The following is a 17,018-nucleotide window of genomic DNA, read 5'->3' as shown; positions in this document are numbered from 1 at the left end:
TAGCATTAGGCCGATGCGGAATGTCCCGATAAAGGCATATTGGTCGCGACGAACGGCCGGAGAAAGCAAACGATTCATTTAGATCCCACGTGAATGCTTAGCGCTAGGAACGATGAGTAAACATTGGCACCGTTGAGCTGGGCGGGGTGTGGCGTTCGCGGCATGGCTATGTGCGGTTGCTGACTGTTTCATGATAGGATTGGGTAGAGAAATCTATCTAGAGACAAATAAAAACAGAAAACGACAATGGCCTCCACAAAGCTTTTATGCCAGAAATCTCGGACTCGACCGATTGACGTGCTCATCGTGCCGCTTCAACATCCCCATTGACATAATCCTTCGCCTTGACCTTTTGGCTTTCCAGCTTGTCAGCTTCGTGCCCGCCATCCTCTTCCTCCCAAAACTTTACGTTACCATCCCCTTTTCCCCTGATCAGCCCTCCCAGATTGAACGGATCAACTAGCGTCAACAAGAACGGTCTCGAGTCCTTGTATCCCGGCCCAGTGACCTCGGTCTTGCCGTCCCTTGCCGACAAATACGTCTTTGTGCTTTTGGGCAGGTACCTCCTCGGATGCCTGACGTTCATCAACACATGGTTCACAAGCATCAGACTCGCCTCAAACACGTAAAAGAACCACTCGTAACGGATGATGGGGCTGAGCGACATCGGGTCCAGAGATTTGTCGTCGTAATGAAGGTCCGCCACGCTCCAGTACTCGACCACCCGGTAGATGGTCCGGATGGTGAGGAGGCTTGTTGATGCGTAGAGCGTGTAAAGAACGTTCTCGAGCTTGGCGCTCCTAATGCCGCCTCGACGGCACCGCCTGTGGAATGTACCGGCTAGGAGAAGGAAGAAAGCGATAACGACGAGCTGGATAAGGAGCGCGGCTTTGAGGAGGTTCCGACCAAGCTCTTGTTTCCAGCGTGGAAGAGACTGGTTGGCGCTTAGCGATGCACCGTTGCCGTTGAGTGCCTCGACAACGGTGGAGATGAAGGCGAAGGTAGTGATAACGCGGCCAGGATGGATCGGTGAGTGGTAGGGGACGTAGTACAGAATCCTTCCGAGAATGTTATAATTGGCTAATTCGGCGATGGGTCTGATAAGAGGTTAGTAACTTGTCTTGACAGCAGCTCTTGTGTTGATCGTTGATACTCACGGCGCTGCGTATACCAGACAGGTGGTGACGATGAACTTGACCAGGTCACCATAATCAAAGGCACCAAGTTCTCTAACAATGAAGCCGGCGGTGAAGAGGACAGCGCATGTTACGTAGAAGGTGGTTAATCTCCAGCTTTGGTAGTGACTAGCGCGGTCAAAGTAAGTAACTTGTTTTTCTCCTGCGCTGTGTGGTATCAGAACATAAAAGCTTACAAGCACTGATAGATATGACAGATGCCAGATACCGCGAAGGCAACGGCAAAGAATACTGGAGCGCCCTTATTGGGGGCATAGAAATAGATACTGCCGTCAACTTGAAAGAGATCCTGTCAGCTGCGCTCTTAGCAATAGTACATGGGACATTTGGTAACAAACCGTATCTTCCGTCCGACATGGTGAGGAAAGTTTCCAAGCAAAGTCCGAACGTTGGCAAGTATTTCTTCGAATGTTCACTAGGGTTATTGTAAAAACACATCCATATCAAGAGCAATGCGAAGACTTTGCAGCCTTTTAATGGGTTTTCGCCGTGGGTTTCGCATCTCAAACTGCACATATCTCGACCTCATCCTCAGCTAACCCCCTGGTCGGTTTAGTCGATTTAGTCGCTTTCGTCGCTTTCGTCGCTTTGCGCCCAAATTCAGCCATCAGCACAGCCTTACCGTAGGTAGTCATCACATACGTCGCATCGGTTCTTCATGTTGGACGAATGAGGTGATCACCTTGCAAACCAGGGGGTGAGATTTCCCTCCGCAGATTGTGGATTCCTGTGGCTGTACAAGGCAGTTGAACATACCTAGTGTAGTGGTTCCGTGCTTACTTACATGCCCTTTCCGCCTTTTTCGTTCGCAGAACCCCGTCAATTCTTGTTCGTAATTTGTTCAATTCCGGCTAACGTTGTAAGCAATTGGTTAGTGGTTGAATGCGCGGATGCGCTGTTCGTTCGACAACGGTTTTTTTCCTAGCCATTATGGAAATTCTATGGGCCAGCTAGCACACAGCCTGGATAAATCGAAGCGTATGGTCCCTTGTTGGATGAAACGAAAAGCGGTCTGAGGTAGTTCTGGATGTGTTGACGGAAGATAAGAAAGAAAATCACCTTCAATGTTCGCAGGCATGCCTCTAGGCTCGGCAATGTGACGGGGCAAACGAGCAATATCACTGAAACGTTTACCTCATGTCAGATGCCTGACCGAGAACTGGCTCAATGAAGACCGTCGTTGGCCTCCTGAGTTGCCAAATAGGCTAGGTGGACGGCGCAAGATTCTGAAAACAGTCCTCGAGTTATACCGTCCTTCAAACGACAAAAGTCTTCACTATCCAGATTCTACAACAGCCCTGCATGTGAAATGGGAATAAAATCATCTAAACCACAAAGCCCTACTTGATGAAACGCCGCCCATATAGCCCTTGTGGTAACAAACAAACGCCTTTGCCCATTCTTCGACCATGCGGAATAAATCGGGCAGTAAGTAAGAAATAGCAACGCAATGTGAAAACCGCCTTAGCGTCCATGAGTTGAGACTGGCCTGCATGCAATGTTGGAAGAAGTAGCCGCTTTCACATCATATCAATCTCAGTGGTCGTGTTCCGCGGACGACCATTGTCTGTCCAAAGGCCCACGGCAGCATCGGCCTCCTTGTGGGTGTAGGGACCCTCCTTGAGCTCCTTCAACCTGTTTTGAGTCCAGCCACGTCAGTTTTCAGACCGTTCAATGGCTCATATCAGAAAAAAAAAAAAAAAAAAAAAAAAAAAAAAAAAAAAAAAAAAAAAAAAAAAACCAAGAGAACTCACCTCCTCTTGTGAGGCTTGCCCTTGGTGTGCTTGACAAGAGTCGATTCCATATCGAACCATTTGGCGCACTCGACGCAGTAGTGTCTTCCCAGACCAGGCAGATCCTCCACGGCCTTGGTCTCCTTGTAAAGCTCCAAGTGTCTGGCATTGATCAAATCCTTCTGGACCTGATCGACATCTCTGTTTTTTGCACGACGTCAGTTATCCAATCGACGCAAAGATGTGTGTAAACAATAAAGTCTGTCACTCACCTCAGACGACGCCTCGTCTTGCACTTTGTGCGCTTAGCAAAGATGCCCATTTTGAATGGTGAGTGTCCTCGGTTGTACCCGACTCTAAATGTATCAGGATGGAGTTGGAAGTCTAGGTTCCAAGAGCGATTACTGTGACGGCGTGGTGGTTGTTGTCGTCGTCGCAGTGAAGGTCTCGACGACGGCGGCGATACATAGACATGAGAGAGGCTCTCATACAGAAGGGGTCCAGCAACGAAGCACAATTGACAAAAAAGTGGAGAAAAAACTCAGCAGCACAACCTACCCGCGAACGACGGCGGCCGCCTGCCTTGCCGCCCACTGCATTGGAATTGACAATTTCTGGGCTTGGCAGCTGCAAAGGCCAGCTGTCAGCTCACGACACCTGGCACGGGCAGCTTACACTACTGTACACGTAGATGCTTCACTGACAGTATCCATCATGTGAAACCAGATCGGCTCAATGTGGAAATCCACGGAGATCCGGTCTGGACTACGTACCGACCCTAAAATGCCGTGAACAGCCCACCGGCGCGCCGAGGAACGGAAACGGCACGGCGCTGGCACCCAACTACTTTTTCTCGAAATTCCCATCTCTCGACGACTTCTTCCGGTGGTGTTGCGCCGGTCCTCACTCTTTCTCGGAGCGCCGCCCGTTCTCCGAACCAGGGAGAAGGAGGGGCGCCGCCGCAGCGCCGGAGCGAAACGCAGCGAACCGAGCGAACGGAGCTAACAAGCCTTATCGCCCTCGAATCTCCTTTCGCGGCCGAGAGGAACCAGCGAGCTGGCAAGGGTTCTGGATTTTCTCCATTTCCCACTACCTTCGCCGAGCCGGCCAACGAGCCGGGGACCCCACCCTAAGGACTGTCTCCAGATTTGCAGAATTTTTATCATTTTCAGCTGGTCCCTGGCGCCCAAAGACGGTTTATGAAGTTGGTACTTGGACAACTAACAGACGATGGAAATCGCAGAGCCGACGCGTTGAGCCTTTGGGGCTTGGGGATGAATGGTCCAAGGTTGCGTCTTCTCGTCAACACCTCGTAACTGACCCTCTGGTTCGCGGGTCATGTTGTGCCCCCCCCCCTTCTCCCCCCCTTTCCTTTTGAGATGGCCTTTCTTTGAGGGAGAGCTCTCGGGTCTTGACTCGTTGACCTTTGATGGCGAGCCAATCACAGGCCGTGGAAGATCGGGTGGCCGTGTGTTCTGTTAGGATTTGCGTCACTGGTTGGAACCAGCCTTGCAGTCCACATTTGTTGTTCAAGCGTTCGAGGACGTTCCATCCCGTCTGCCCCACGTCAGGATGATCGAGGCGGGGACAGCAATTATAACACGGTGACCCTGAGCGAACCGGCATTGGCGAATGAGGCATTTGCTGGATGAGAGATCCATCACCGTGCGATGGAAATAGCAATGAGGAGATTGGCTTTACATTGCCTGGCACCATCGGCTGTATATGATGAAAGGAAAGGGAAGTAACACCATGGAAACGTACATGTATGCGAACAGAGGACCGGCGGGAGATGGAGTTTTATCATTGACAGCAGCAGCTCGGCGGTTGACATGGCTGCCTGTGGCTGCAGAGTGTAAAGCCAGCAAGCACATGCCATCCAAGCCGAGCGGCAGTCCCGTCTGGGGTGGCACACACGACAGCAGGTCAGGTACATGCACAGGAGGCTACTGTACCTCTCTACATTAGTTTACCATCTGTTATTACTGGCCAGGCGAACGTCCTCTCCTCCTTGGCCACGAGACGGTGAGGTTGAAGATTCGGGATTCGCAATCTAGTTTAATCCCCGGACGGACCGGTGAAGACGAGGATTCTGGGACAAAGAGATCCTGAGGTCCGGATGCCCAGGAAATAATTCAGTATCGATCAGCAGCAAACCATGGCTGCTGCCTCGGCTTCGACGGTCAACCCACGCGCGGCTTCTCCTTGACATGTACACTACATACATAGGTATTTTTAACTTTGTTCGCTGGGGCCCATCGTTGGGCCCTGAGGGGTCCGGGGGCCCCGTTTACAAAGACAAGTGTATGTACATACATCTGTATCGAAGAAGTGTAGGTAGTCGCCGTGAGGGATGCACAGTCCAGGGTTACCTATCCGTCGAAAGGCTGAAGGCGCTCCGTGAAAGCATCCCGGCCCAACGGTCGTGACAGTCGACCCCCTGAGGTTGCTGGAGTTGCTGGAAGTGCCTCTGGGCCGCGAGGTCGGACATCGATGCGGTGACGGTCGGCGGTAGGCGGCGGATTTGCAGCGGATTCCCGGAAGCTGGATCGTGAAACCCGAGGAACGACGGACGCTGCGGGCGCATGGCCTTTGATGGGCCAGCATGGTTCTCGGCATCAACGTCAAAGTCAAATTGAAACAGGCTAGCGTCGCCTTTCACTGCCTTGCACCCGATGTCATCTCTGGCTCCCCCACACTGCAAAAGTGGTCAAGACTTAGAATCAGCCGCCTGCTGATTGGTCGGCCGCGCGATCCATTCGGGCGAGCCAGGTACTTGTTCGGCTATGACGGTGGGAGGGGAGCTCCAGCGGGTGGGCAGCAAGTATGCTAGGCTCGAAGGCAGGGGAGTCGCATTACTACCCCCGGTGGTTGACACAGCAAGCAGCAGCCCGCGCCCGCTCGGTCCATGTCGCTCGCTGCCAGTCAGGTCTGTGGTTGGCATTCCGACCTAAAATCCCGCCCGCTCCCGTGGACCGCTTGAGCCAGTTTCTTGTTATCTACAAAACCTCTCCACCCGGCCGTATTTTTTTCCCTCTTTCCCCCTCTTTGCAGACGTCCATCCCTCTGCTGAAGAAAAAGCCCGTTCTAGTTTGGGGAGCCCGTCTTTCCATTCTTTTTTTCTTCTTCTCCTAATTTGTCCTTTTGCGCAACTCTCCGCTCCTGTTGTTATTCATCCCCTGCTCTTTGAGCTGAAAGTCAATATGTTGGCCTCCCGTCAGCTCTTGGGCGTTGCCCGGAGCCGTGCCGCCGCTGGCCTCGGCCGCCGGTGCATGGCTACCGCCACCGAGAACCCCCTCGACCGCAAGGTGAGTCTCCCCCAGCGCCGCATAGAGCGCACACAGGGCGAATAATACACTCGCAACGAGCGCAACAGGGCGCTGACCGGGCATGTTTGTGGGAAACAGGTTAAGCAGAACCTTCTTGAGGAGGGTAACTTCATCAACTACAAGAAGATGTCCGAGAACCTCGCCGTTGTCCGCAGCCGTCTCAACCGCCCCCTCACCTACGCTGAGAAGATCCTCTACTCTCACTTGGACAACCCCCATGAGCAGGACATTGAGCGCGGTGTCTCTTACCTCCGCCTCCGCCCCGACCGCGTTGCCTGCCAGGATGCCACCGCCCAGATGGCCATCCTCCAGTTCATGTCCGCTGGCATGCCCTCGGTTGCCAACCCCACCACCGTCCACTGCGACCACTTGATTGAGGCCCAGGTTGGTGGTGAGAAGGATCTCGAGCGCGCCATCAACATCAACAAGGAGGTCTACGACTTCCTTGCCTCCGCCTGCGCCAAGTACAACATTGGTTTCTGGAAGCCCGGCTCTGGTATCATCCACCAGATCATCCTCGAGAACTATGCTTTCCCCGGTGGTCTCCTCATCGGCACTGACTCCCACACTCCCAACGCCGCCGGTCTCGGTATGGCCGCCATTGGTGTCGGTGGTGCCGATGCCGTCGATGTCATGGCCAACCTCCCCTGGGAGCTCAAGGCCCCCAAGGTCATTGGTGTCAAGCTCACCGGTGCTCTTAACGGCTGGACTACCCCCAAGGACGTCATTCTCAAGCTCGCTGGTATCCTCACTGTCAAGGGTGGCACTGGCTCTATCGTCGAGTACTATGGTATGTTTCACTTGTCCAATCACGTTTCCCATTTGGTTGGATCCATTTTTGGGATTCCAACAATGCCCTGAACATTCCGCCAATGGCCTCATTCAAATTCGTCAATGCTTTTGCAGATTATTCAGTGGCATTGCGATTTTCTCGCATTGCATTGACTGGTCTGTCAAATGCATCTTGACTTTGTATGGATGTTATTGGTTGGGAAGTCACGGGGCTTGGCAGTATAACCTACCTTTTTTCGTGGGGCGAGCTGCCAACAGTAACTATCGGCCCCAAAACACCAAAACGTCATCCCCGCTCAACACGACGATGCTAACAACTACGCAGGCGAAGGAGCTTCTTCCATGTCCGCCACTGGCAAGGTAAGCTAACTCCGCCAAAAAGCTTATGTACTGATCTTCGCTAACACCTATTGCTAGGCTACTTGCGGCAACATGTACAGTTCTTCCCGACACTTCTGTTGATGAGCTTTTGGATGTTTACTAACTCTTCAATAGGGGTGCTGAGATTGGTGCCACCACCTCCGTCTTCCCCTACGACAAGGCCATGTTCGACTACCTGGTCGCCACCAAGCGTTCCGACATCGCCGAGTTCGCCAAGACTTACCAGAAGGAGCTCCAGGCCGATGAGGGTGCGGAGTACGACCAGCACATCGAGATCAACCTGAACGAGCTCGAGCCTCACATCAACGGTCCCTTCACTCCCGATCTTGCCACCCCCATCTCCAAGTTCGCCCAGGCCGCCAAGGAGAACAACTGGCCCGAGGAGCTCAAGGTCGGTCTTATCGGCTCTTGCACCAACTCCTCTTACGAGGATATGACCCGCGCTGCCTCCATCGCCCGCGATGCCCTCGACCACGGCCTCAAGGCCAAGGCTGCTTTCGTCGTCACCCCCGGCTCTGAGCAGATTCGCGCCACCATTGCCCGTGACGGCCAGCTCCAGACCTTTGAGGAGTTCGGCGGCACCGTCCTCGCCAACGCCTGCGGTCCTTGCATTGGTCAGTGGGATCGTCGCGACACCCCCAAGGGTACCCCCAACTCCATCCTCAGCTCCTACAACCGGTAAGAAACTCTCCCTCTTTCCTTTATTGTGAGAACGAGGAATGCTAATTGCAATTCATAGTAACTTCACTGGCCGTAACGATGGCAACCCCGCCACCCACTCCTTCGTTACCTCCCCCGACCTTGTTGTTGCCATGTCCATCGCCGGCTCTCTCTACTTCAACCCCTTGACCGACAGCCTCAAGGACAAGGACGGCAAGGAGTTCAAGCTCCAGGCCCCCACTGGTGCTGGTCTCCCCGACCGTGGCTACGACCCCGGCCAGAACACCTACCAGGCCCCTCCTGCCGACCGCGCCACTGTCCAGGTTCAGGTCTCCCCCACCTCTGACCGTCTCCAGGTCCTCTCCCCCTTCAACGCCTGGAACGGCAAGGACGCCACCGACATGCCCATCCTCATCAAGGCCCAGGGCAAGACCACCACTGACCACATCTCCATGGCCGGTCCTTGGCTCAAGTACCGTGGTCACCTTGACAACATCTCCAACAACATGTTGATCGGTGCCATCAACGCCGCCAACGGTGAGGCCAACAAGGTCCAGAACTTCACCACTGGTGAGTGGGATGCCGTTCCCGCTGTTGCCCGTGACTACAAGGCCAAGAACATCCCCTGGGTTGTTATCGGTGACTGGAACTACGGTGAGGGCTCTTCCCGTGAGCACGCTGCTCTCGAGCCCCGTCACCTTGGCGGTCTCGCCATCATTACCCGCTCCTTCGCTCGTATCCACGAGACCAACCTGAAGAAGCAGGGTATGCTTCCCCTCACCTTCGCCGACCCCGCCGACTACGACAAGATCAGCCCCGAGGACAAGGTCGACATCCTCTGCACTGAGCTCGCCGTTGGCAAGCCCATCACCATGCGTGTCCATCCCAAGAACGGCAAGGACTTCGAAGTCAAGCTCAACCACACCTTCAACGACGCCCAGATTGAGTGGTTCAAGAACGGCTCTGCCCTCAACACCATGGCCAAGAACGCCAAGAACTAAGCAGTAAAATATGCATAAAAATAATAAAAGTGAGAATGACAAGAGGGACGAGTAAGGACGGGACTCTATAAGGGAAAGTCGGGATGGACGGGCGGCTTTCAGGGATTTTTCAACTCGGATCGGCGTAATACGCAGACATCGCGCTTTTTCTTGTTTGTATGTATACAGTCATGGCCCTTGCGTTTCAATTGATTTCTGTGAAATTCCCCAAAGCTTGCCATGGTTTCTGTCCCGCGTGCACAATGCTCTAATTTTTTTCTTGATACATGTGCATATAGTCTTGGTCGCCCATCTCGAACTTCAATGTAATGCATCATGATCAAGACCCAAAACGCATGAACTGCGCTCAACACATCGCGACCTTGATAAGAACTATGCAGTGTACTTGGATATCTAACAAGGGAGTTGTCCCGTTCACTGTTTAGCCGTAGATCCGCAACAAGATATATATTGCATAACTATCGGGCGCAACTGCAGCTAAAGTCACCAATACTATATAGGTAAACAGAATAGGAAGGGATCGAACATGCCCTTGTCGTAGGGGAAGCAGAGGTAGCAGCACCGATTTCTGCACCTTTATCTAAAGAGCCAGTGAACAATCAAGATGGCGATTGAGGCTTTCAGCAAGCGTTGTCTCGGGACCTCAGATGTGTCTTTCTTTCCTAGCTTTGCCTTGTGAGCATTTGAGTTAACCCAAACCCCTGTATTGTAAAGTGTCGTACACAGCAACCATGGCGTTTGCTGGGCAACAACCTATGATATGCGATTATGCGCTAGAGGTACTTTACAGTACCCCTGCTTATCTTATCGGGTGGCTGATGTGCGACCCGTCGCAGTTCCCAAAAATGCGGCGCGTCAGAGGTAAGGTATGGTTTCAGCAACAACAGCAAACAGATGCTATACTGCAACAACAATTTCCATTCAAGTTTTCTCCTGAGACTGCAAGCATTCATCTCGGTGTTGGATTCTCGTCAGCTTTTGCGCATGTCACAACCTCTCCCCCCAGTTGCACCCAAAGCCATGATGGCTTCGTCGGCATTTTCAGTGCTGAATGGCTCTGCCCAAAGTCAAGCGTTGCCTAGCGGTATCCCCAAAGGACCAAAGGCATCCCATCACTCGCATGGTAAAGCTGGCGGCGCCAAAGCCAATGGTGGTGGTGCTGCGGCGGCCCAAAGCGTGAATGCCGTCCACACTCACACGGCCATGGGCAGATGGTCCATCTTGCCCAAGGAGCCTCCAAGTAAGTTGCGATTACATCATCTGTTTGGGTTAACTGCAATCGTTAACCATGTTCGGTCTTCAATAGAACCTGATGCCATCAAGGCAATCCACGTCTATGACTTTGACAATACATGTAAGGAGAATATACCCCAGCTACAGTCATAGCGGTTTGGTTAACCCGGCTCTCTCAACCAGTGTTCTCGACCCCTCTTCCGAACCCCAAGCTCTGGATAGGTCCTACAATCGGTACATTATCGAACCCTGATGCTTTTGTCAACGGCGGATGGTGGCACGACTCTCGCATTCTTGCCGCGACAGGGGAAGGTCTCGCAATAGAGGAGCCCCGCGCATGGGATGGGTGGTGGAACGAAAAGATTGTTGAGCTCGTTGAGCTTACCATGAAGCAGAAGGATGCTCTTTGCGTTCTGCTGACAGGGCGCGCCGAGGCTGGGTTCAGCAATCTGGTTCGACGCATGGTGGAAAGCAAAGGACTCGTGTTCGATATCATTGCACTCAAGCCCGCCATCGGGCCCGACAACCAGCGCTTTTCTAGTACGATGAACTTCAAGCAGGCGTTCTTGGAGGCACTGATGGAGACATACAAGCATGCCGAGGAGATACGGATTTATGAGGACCGCGCCAAGCATACACAAGCCTTCCGCAATTTCTTAGCGGACTACAACAGAAAGCAGACTGCCACGCCAACTCGGGGGCCCATTACCGGAGAGGTTGTCCAGGTCGCCGATATATCTACCTTCTTGGATCCCGTGGTTGAAATTGCTGAAGTTCAGCAACTCATCAACGAGCACAACTCCGCTTTGGGGAGGCCGCGGCGCGGTCATCGGAACGACCGCCTCATGATCAAGAAGAAGGTTTTCTATACGGGCTACATGATTGGAAGCGCTGACACAAAACGCCTACTCAGTCTCGCACAACTGCCGACAAATTTATCCGATACCGAGCTCAAGATACACGGTAACTACATCTTGATCTGTGCGGGGCCATGCTCGCAGGACATCCTGGACAAGGTGGGTGGTTTGCGTGCCAAGATGACCTGGGAGGTGACGGGAACGGCGTGCCTTGATAATAAAGTCTGGGCGGTCTCTGTTAAGCCAGTGCCCCCTACTGCGGACTTTCACACGGACAACCCGTCACCGCATGTCGTGTTGGCTATCCGTGATCGTGCCCGTCTCCAAGACGCCAACAGGATCCAGAACTGGCAGAAACTACCAGCGGATAAGGTGTTCAGGTTCGAGACGACTGTTGATGAAAAGATCTTGCTCCGCATAGAGCCCGAGGATTCACATGGGAGCTCATATGAAAGTAGGGGAAAGAAGAGGCATCATACAAGCCATGAAGATGACTTCCGGGCGCGGCCAAGCGCTCCTGGTGCATTCTCGGGCCAGAGTGGCACATATGGACAGGGAGGTCGAAACGTCCACCACCAAGGAGGCTTCCGTGGCGGAGGCAACCAAGGCGGTAGCGGTGGTAGGTTCAACCGCGGCGGAGGTGGTCAGGGCCAACGTAATTTCAGGGGCGGAAGAGGAGGCGGTCCAGGTGCTAAGGGTCGTGGCGGTCGCGGCGGTGGTAATAGTGGCGGCGGTGGCGGTCATCACTACAAGTCGCTCGATGATCTAGGGACGAAAGACAACTCTGGCGTCTCTTACGAAGACGAAGCAAATTCTTCTCACCAACAACCACCAGGGAGAAATAACACATTCCAGCCGCCTACAGCACCGGCAGCGATGCAGCAGCAGCAGCAGCAGCAGCAGCAGGGCGGTGGAGGGTTCTACAACAACAGCAACAACACTAGTAACAACAATAGCCAGTACCAGCCACCATATCAGCAACAGCAGCAGTATGGTGGTGGCGGCGGTGGCGGTTGGCAGCAGCAACAAGGATATCAGAATCAACCACACCAAGGCGGAAGGCCAACAGGTGGCGGGAGTGGAGGATTGGGATATGGATCAGGAGGACCGGATATCAACTCCTATTACTAGGGGGTACCCGCCGCGGTACAATTTGCTTGGGCCTTGATGTTAGCACGACACTTGGGTTCTTTGTCTGACATGAGTGAATCGGAGATGTAACGCATCTGCATAAATATTGTATGTTACAAAGCGCCGGTTCTTGGATGGTGCTTTTCAGCGACTTATGGTAATGGTCAACACCTTCATGAAGGTCTCATCACTTCACAGACTGAGAGATAGAGAGATGTTTGTTGAGCGAATACAACTAGCGTAGGTATTGTAAAAAATCCGTATCCTCGGCTTGTGGCTCATGAACTTTGACGCTGTGTAAATTACCGTAATTCGCTATGGGCGGGGCCATACTAGGTAGTTGCATACCGTTGCTATCCGAACCCCTTTTGCACGATATGCGTACACTGGAGCAGTCAATGTAACCAGAGGTAACTGTAAGTTATTACTGTAAAACCTCTCCACTGGGTACCTCGATGGCAACCCCTGATTACCATAAGTGACACGGGGAGCTTCAGCGACATCATTGGCACCGTCAACTTCCTCGGCCTGCTTCCTGTCACAACGCCTTCCTTTCCGGCTGGAGTTGTGGATAGGCAAGCTTCAAGATGCCACGTCTATTAGGTACGCTTTGCCATCGTCTGTCGAACAAACTTTGGGACAATTGACTGACCTTCAATTGCAGCTAGCGCATTGAGCCTGCGGCGCGACCCGCGGTTGCTCAAGCTCCCGCCCTACCTTTCTCTGCTGTGCATCGTCATTGGCGTCGTCTGGCTCTTCCTTCTTCCACTCGACGACTATTCCCGACGAACATACATATCCGAAAACGCCCTATTGCCGGGCCAAGTCCATACGTACTTTGGTGGCAGCGATCAGAATGTCTTCCGCGCGTACAAGCACGAGACTGACGAGCTGGCTGGCAAGGGAAACATCGAGTACGTCCCTCATCCACCCTCAATTGGTTGGTGTTGTATTTGTTTCCCCCCGATTTTTCTTCGTCTTCCTTTGGAGGAGGAGAAGGAGGGAATGGGGACTTTGTGAAACATGCTGACCCAGATCTACTGCATTCAGGGTCAACGACAAACTCGAATCCATTGCGAAAGGTCTCGGTCTGAAAGTTGGCCGCCAAAACTTTACTTACAGTTCCGCCGGCAACACACATTCCGGCCAGAACATCTACGCCATCCTCCAAGCCCCACGCGGCGACGCCACCGAAGCCATTGTCCTCGTCGCTGCCTGGAAAAACGTCAAGGGGGAGTTAAACCGCAGCGGCGTGCCCCTCGTCCTCACCCTCGCCCGCTACTTCAAGCGCTGGTCGCTCTGGTCCAAGGACATCATCTTCCTCTTCACTCCCGACAGTATCGCGGGTCCCCAGGCTTGGGTCGATGCATACCATGACGCCCACGACTCGTCGCGCGTCGCCAGTCTACCTCTCAAGAGTGGTGCGTTGCAGGGCGCCATTGCCCTAGACTACACCCGCGAGACCCGCTTCCAGAGCGTGCATATCGTGTACGATGGGGTCAACGGCCAGCTTCCCAACCTGGACCTGATCAACTCGGTTAACCATGTTGCTGGCGGCCAGATGGGCATGGGCGTTGCGATCCAGGAAATGTGGAAGCACAGCAATAGCTACCATGACCGGCTACAGACCATGCTGCGTGGTATGCTCAAGCAGGGTCTGGGGCTGGCGAGCGGCCCGCACAGCAGTTTTATCCCGTACCATGTGGACGCGGTGACATTGCAACCATTTGGTGAGGGTTGGCAGGATGAGATGGCCATCGGAAGGGTCATTGAGGGCACTTTTAGGAGTCTGAATAACCTGCTGGAACACCTGCACCAGAGCTTTTTCTTCTACTTGCTCATGCAAAGAGAGCGGTTCGTGAGTATCGGCACGTACTTGCCCAGCGCCATGTTGGTGGCAGCCAACTTTACAATTATGGCGATTGCTCTTTGGGTGAAGAGCGGACAGCCCGATGTGCAAGAAATCATTACGGAGAAGACCAAGACGGCTGAGGAAGCTGAGAGAATCGTTTCGCCTAACCCACACGTCGCATCGGAGAGGGATCTTTTTCTTCCTCTGGTTCTCGTGGCCGTTTGCCAGTTTTTGGGCGTGGTGCCTCTCTATCTGTTCAACCACCTCTCAGAGAGTGTAAGTGTTTTACCCCCTTTCCACAATTCCTTGCTCATTGATTGCGTGCTAACCAAAAACGCAGGCCTTGATTCCAGCCTTCGTCCTCTTCAGCGTCCTTTCCTCGATCCTCCCATTCCTCCTCTCCAACCTTCTACATACCTCGACAACCTCAACCACAACCCAACAATATCACCTCATCCGCTCCTTTTCTCTCCTCCTCCTCGGCATGTTTCTTTCCTCACTTGCAACCCTCAACTTTTCTCTCGCCTTTTTCGTAGGCGTCTTCAGCGCTCCGCTGACCTTTGTCCGCCCTTGCCCCAACTCTTCCACCCTCAAATGGCTGTCTATGGTCGTTTTGTATGTCTTGTCTCCGACTACGGTGGTGTTGGTCGCCAGCATGCTTCCGGGTTTAGACGAAAAGGTGGGATGTGGGTTGGGAGAGGTGCTGAGGCAAGCGGCGTTTGCTTGGGATGTCACGGGGACATATACGCCTGTTGTGGTATGGTGTGTGTGGTGGCCTGCTTGGATTGTTGGAGTCGTATCTGTCTTGGGACGACCTGGTGCTGGTGATAAAAAGGTGAAGAAGGCTTGAGAGGTATGTTTTCAATGTCATATGCGGGGTTCCTGTAGGAGTCTCTTTTAGACGGCATCGCTTGGTACACATTCAGTCCAAGTTTTGGTCTTTTTCATGGCTTTTGGGACAAGAAACTAAATATGATTGCTCAAAGTCTCGGGACATATCCATGACCCATACATCTATCTATCTAACACCACGCGCCCGACGGAACTCTCAAGCACTTGGAGCTCTTCTTACCACCCTTGACATCAACTTGATTCCATTCAAATTGCTTACAAGATCCATCGCCGCAGTTGATGAAGATGTTAGTGCCAGAGGACAGAACATTTCCCGTCACGTTGGAAAGTGTAAACCCGGTGATAGGCACACCATTAGTCGGCGACGCGTTCTTAGAGGAAGAACCGTAGGACTGGTCAACCATGATGCCGTATTTGGTGATGTTTTGGAGCTTGACATTGCGGTAAGTAATGTTGGAGACGAGACCCGTGGTTCCGTAATTGGTCTTGATACGGGCGCCTGAGGTATCGCAAGTCGGAGCGTTAGAATCCATGCCTCCTGTTGCCAAGTGACGGTGAAGCCAAGGAGAAAAAGGGTGCTTACCGTTCTCTGAGTTCGCAATCACTGAGTTCTCAAACAGGACATTCTTGACGGTGTTGTCGCTTCTACCGCCCACGGAACCAATGGACAGACCATGGCCCCCCGAGCAAAGACCATTGCGGAAAGTAATATCCTGGTTGAAGCAAAAACCTTGGTTAGCCGAAGGTACCCCAGAAAGAAAAGGAGAGAGGGGAGGGAAAAAGCTTACCGTGCCCGAATTAATAGCCACACAATCATCCTGGTTGTACACCTTCGCGCCGTCAATCACTATGTTACTGGATGACCCAATATCAAACGCATCCGTGTTTCTTCCTCCTTTGCCAGCCTTCCAGTCTCCATCACCCGCCTTGTTGTCAAGTGTGAAGCTTGTCACCGTCAAGTTCTTGCATCCGTTGATACTCATCACCTGCACTGGTGCATTGAGGATCGTGACACCCTCGATCACGGAATCCTCAAGATTGTGCACCTGGAAGAACTTGGGTTTCTTGATGGGTCCCTTTTGTCCCAAACCGTCCCAGTACTTTTCGCCGCTGCCGTACAACACAGAGGAAGAGAGGCCGCGGATGGTCAGCTTGGAGGAGGAGGAGATGGAGAGGAGGGGGCCCGCGAAGCCGGAGGAAGTGTAGGGGAACGTGGTTTTGCCGGAAAAGGTAACTGTCGTTCCTGGATTGAGCTTGTCCAGGCTGAGAGTCTTGCCCGCGGGTACTTGGAGGTCGGAGATGACGATCTCTTGGCAGGAGCTGTGTCCTTTGTTGAGGAGGTCGAAGCCAGTTGAGCCGCTGAAGGTGCAGGAGGACGACGCTTTAATGTGGTTACCAGATGTTGATGGGATCGAGGCTGCCATCGCACTTCCGAGGAAGGCTGGCAAAAGAGAGGCGGTGATTTTCATGGTTGTTGGAAGCTGGTAGACTTGACTATGGTACCCCTTTATCGGTATAGGCACAACAAGAAACAATGAGATGAATGCTCCCAGCAGATGAATAAACCAAACATTAGGCAAGACCAGATTTATATATACTTCTACTCAGCTGTGTGGAAAAAGCTGCAAGATCATCTCATTTCCAAGACCGGGGGTTTGAAACGTAGCGGTGTTCGTAGCGAGGATGAAAACACGAGAATACTACGCTGGCGATTATTAAGGTAAACAGACGAGTGCCACCCACTTAGTAAGTTGCAGGAGAAACGGCGCTTTTGTTTACTATGGATTTACCTGCGTTCGGCATACATTTGACCGAGCGGACAAATTCGAGGACTGGTTATGGATTCAAGTCGTCGTCATCCATGGGCGGTGCCTCCGAGGTGGGAGGGAGTAAAGGAGGAGGAGAATGAAGACAAGGGGTTGTCCTGAGGGAAAACCCGCATGTTGTGCTTGCGGAAAATCGACTGATGTGTTCTTTCCCCTCCTCCTGCAATGTTCTTCC

At 52.9% G+C, this 17,018-nt stretch overlaps 7 protein-coding genes across 7 annotated transcripts; 3 read left to right on the top strand and 4 right to left on the bottom strand.

Annotated features, from left to right (window-relative positions):
* Positions 1 to 301: 301 nt before the first annotated feature.
* Positions 302 to 1,553, bottom strand: NCU02363 (RTA1 domain-containing protein; the record flags this gene model as incomplete). Its single annotated transcript, XM_954691.2, has 4 exons — positions 302 to 1,097; positions 1,158 to 1,304; positions 1,373 to 1,472; positions 1,535 to 1,553. The coding sequence occupies 4 exons, from the start codon at positions 1,551 to 1,553 to the stop codon at positions 302 to 304; spliced, it is 1,062 nt and encodes a 353-aa protein (XP_959784.2).
* A 518-nt stretch (positions 1,554 to 2,071) lies between these two features.
* Positions 2,072 to 3,489, bottom strand: NCU02364 (C2H2 finger domain-containing protein). The gene is made up of 3 exons (XM_954692.3): positions 3,202 to 3,489; positions 2,951 to 3,130; positions 2,072 to 2,831 (listed from the first exon to the last, which is right to left on the bottom strand). The coding sequence occupies exons 1-3, from the start codon at positions 3,249 to 3,251 to the stop codon at positions 2,717 to 2,719; spliced, it is 345 nt and encodes a 114-aa protein (XP_959785.1). The 5' UTR covers positions 3,252 to 3,489; the 3' UTR covers positions 2,072 to 2,716.
* A 218-nt stretch (positions 3,490 to 3,707) lies between these two features.
* Positions 3,708 to 4,269, bottom strand: NCU02365 (hypothetical protein; the record flags this gene model as incomplete). The annotated part of the gene is made up of 2 exons (XM_954693.1): positions 3,708 to 3,985; positions 4,155 to 4,269. The coding sequence occupies 2 exons, from the start codon at positions 4,267 to 4,269 to the stop codon at positions 3,708 to 3,710; spliced, it is 393 nt and encodes a 130-aa protein (XP_959786.1).
* A 1,489-nt stretch (positions 4,270 to 5,758) lies between these two features.
* Positions 5,759 to 9,469, top strand: tca-3 (tricarboxylic acid-3). The gene is made up of 6 exons (XM_954694.3): positions 5,759 to 6,237; positions 6,337 to 7,048; positions 7,376 to 7,410; positions 7,468 to 7,484; positions 7,546 to 8,109; positions 8,171 to 9,469. Exons 1-6 carry the CDS (start codon positions 6,133 to 6,135, stop codon positions 9,090 to 9,092), a joined length of 2,355 nt encoding a protein of 784 aa, XP_959787.1. The 5' UTR covers positions 5,759 to 6,132; the 3' UTR covers positions 9,093 to 9,469.
* A 476-nt stretch (positions 9,470 to 9,945) lies between these two features.
* On the top strand, positions 9,946 to 12,583 carry NCU02367 (hypothetical protein). Its single transcript, XM_954695.3, has 3 exons — positions 9,946 to 10,332; positions 10,399 to 10,446; positions 10,509 to 12,583. The coding sequence occupies exons 1-3, from the start codon at positions 9,987 to 9,989 to the stop codon at positions 12,311 to 12,313; spliced, it is 2,199 nt and encodes a 732-aa protein (XP_959788.3). The 5' UTR covers positions 9,946 to 9,986; the 3' UTR covers positions 12,314 to 12,583.
* A 174-nt stretch (positions 12,584 to 12,757) lies between these two features.
* Positions 12,758 to 15,407, top strand: NCU02368 (rhomboid protein 2). The gene is made up of 4 exons (XM_954696.2): positions 12,758 to 12,916; positions 12,978 to 13,227; positions 13,364 to 14,441; positions 14,506 to 15,407. Exons 1-4 carry the CDS (start codon positions 12,901 to 12,903, stop codon positions 15,013 to 15,015), a joined length of 1,854 nt encoding a protein of 617 aa, XP_959789.2. The 5' UTR covers positions 12,758 to 12,900; the 3' UTR covers positions 15,016 to 15,407.
* gh28-1 (glycosylhydrolase family 28-1) lies at positions 15,114 to 16,675 on the bottom strand. Its single transcript, XM_954697.3, has 3 exons — positions 15,806 to 16,675; positions 15,601 to 15,730; positions 15,114 to 15,516 (listed from the first exon to the last, which is right to left on the bottom strand). Exons 1-3 carry the CDS (start codon positions 16,484 to 16,486, stop codon positions 15,188 to 15,190), a joined length of 1,140 nt encoding a protein of 379 aa, XP_959790.3. The 5' UTR covers positions 16,487 to 16,675; the 3' UTR covers positions 15,114 to 15,187.
* Positions 16,676 to 17,018: the final 343 nt, after the last annotated feature.

The sequence above is a fragment of the Neurospora crassa genome, linkage group VII (assembly GCF_000182925.2).
Source record: "Neurospora crassa OR74A linkage group VII, whole genome shotgun sequence".
Lineage (NCBI taxonomy): Eukaryota > Fungi > Ascomycota > Sordariomycetes > Sordariales > Sordariaceae > Neurospora > Neurospora crassa.
Note: the sequence above shows the minus strand (reverse complement) of the source record. Positions and strands in the feature narration are given on the sequence as shown.

Bases quoted from the DNA above. Each gene is read 5' to 3' on its own strand.
- NCU02364 (XM_954692.3), bottom strand. From the start codon at position 3,251: ATGGGCATCTTTGCTAAGCGCACAAAGTGCAAGACGAGGCGTCGTCTG. The intron at 3,131-3,201 runs GTGAGTGACAGA...TGCAAAAAACAG, and splicing joins AAGACGAGGCGTCGTCTGAG to AGATGTCGATCAGGTCCAGA. The intron at 2,832-2,950 runs GTGAGTTCTCTT...GACTCAAAACAG, and splicing joins GGCAAGCCTCACAAGAGGAG to GTTGAAGGAGCTCAAGGAGG.
- tca-3 (XM_954694.3), top strand. From the start codon at position 6,133: ATGTTGGCCTCCCGTCAGCTCTTGGGCGTTGCCCGGAGCCGTGCCGCC. The intron at 7,049-7,375 runs GTATGTTTCACT...ACAACTACGCAG, and splicing joins CTCTATCGTCGAGTACTATG to GCGAAGGAGCTTCTTCCATG. The intron at 8,110-8,170 runs GTAAGAAACTCT...TGCAATTCATAG, and splicing joins ATCCTCAGCTCCTACAACCG to TAACTTCACTGGCCGTAACG.
- NCU02367 (XM_954695.3), top strand. From the start codon at position 9,987: ATGCTATACTGCAACAACAATTTCCATTCAAGTTTTCTCCTGAGACTG. The intron at 10,333-10,398 runs GTAAGTTGCGAT...GGTCTTCAATAG, and splicing joins CTTGCCCAAGGAGCCTCCAA to AACCTGATGCCATCAAGGCA. The intron at 10,447-10,508 runs GTAAGGAGAATA...TCTCTCAACCAG, and splicing joins CTATGACTTTGACAATACAT to TGTTCTCGACCCCTCTTCCG.
- NCU02368 (XM_954696.2), top strand. The intron at 13,228-13,363 runs GTACGTCCCTCA...TACTGCATTCAG, and splicing joins GCTGGCAAGGGAAACATCGA to GGTCAACGACAAACTCGAAT. The intron at 14,442-14,505 runs GTAAGTGTTTTA...CCAAAAACGCAG, and splicing joins TCAACCACCTCTCAGAGAGT to GCCTTGATTCCAGCCTTCGT.
- gh28-1 (XM_954697.3), bottom strand. From the start codon at position 16,486: ATGAAAATCACCGCCTCTCTTTTGCCAGCCTTCCTCGGAAGTGCGATG. The intron at 15,731-15,805 runs GTAAGCTTTTTC...TGCTTCAACCAG, and splicing joins TGGCTATTAATTCGGGCACG to GATATTACTTTCCGCAATGG. The intron at 15,517-15,600 runs GTAAGCACCCTT...GCGATACCTCAG, and splicing joins GATTGCGAACTCAGAGAACG to GCGCCCGTATCAAGACCAAT.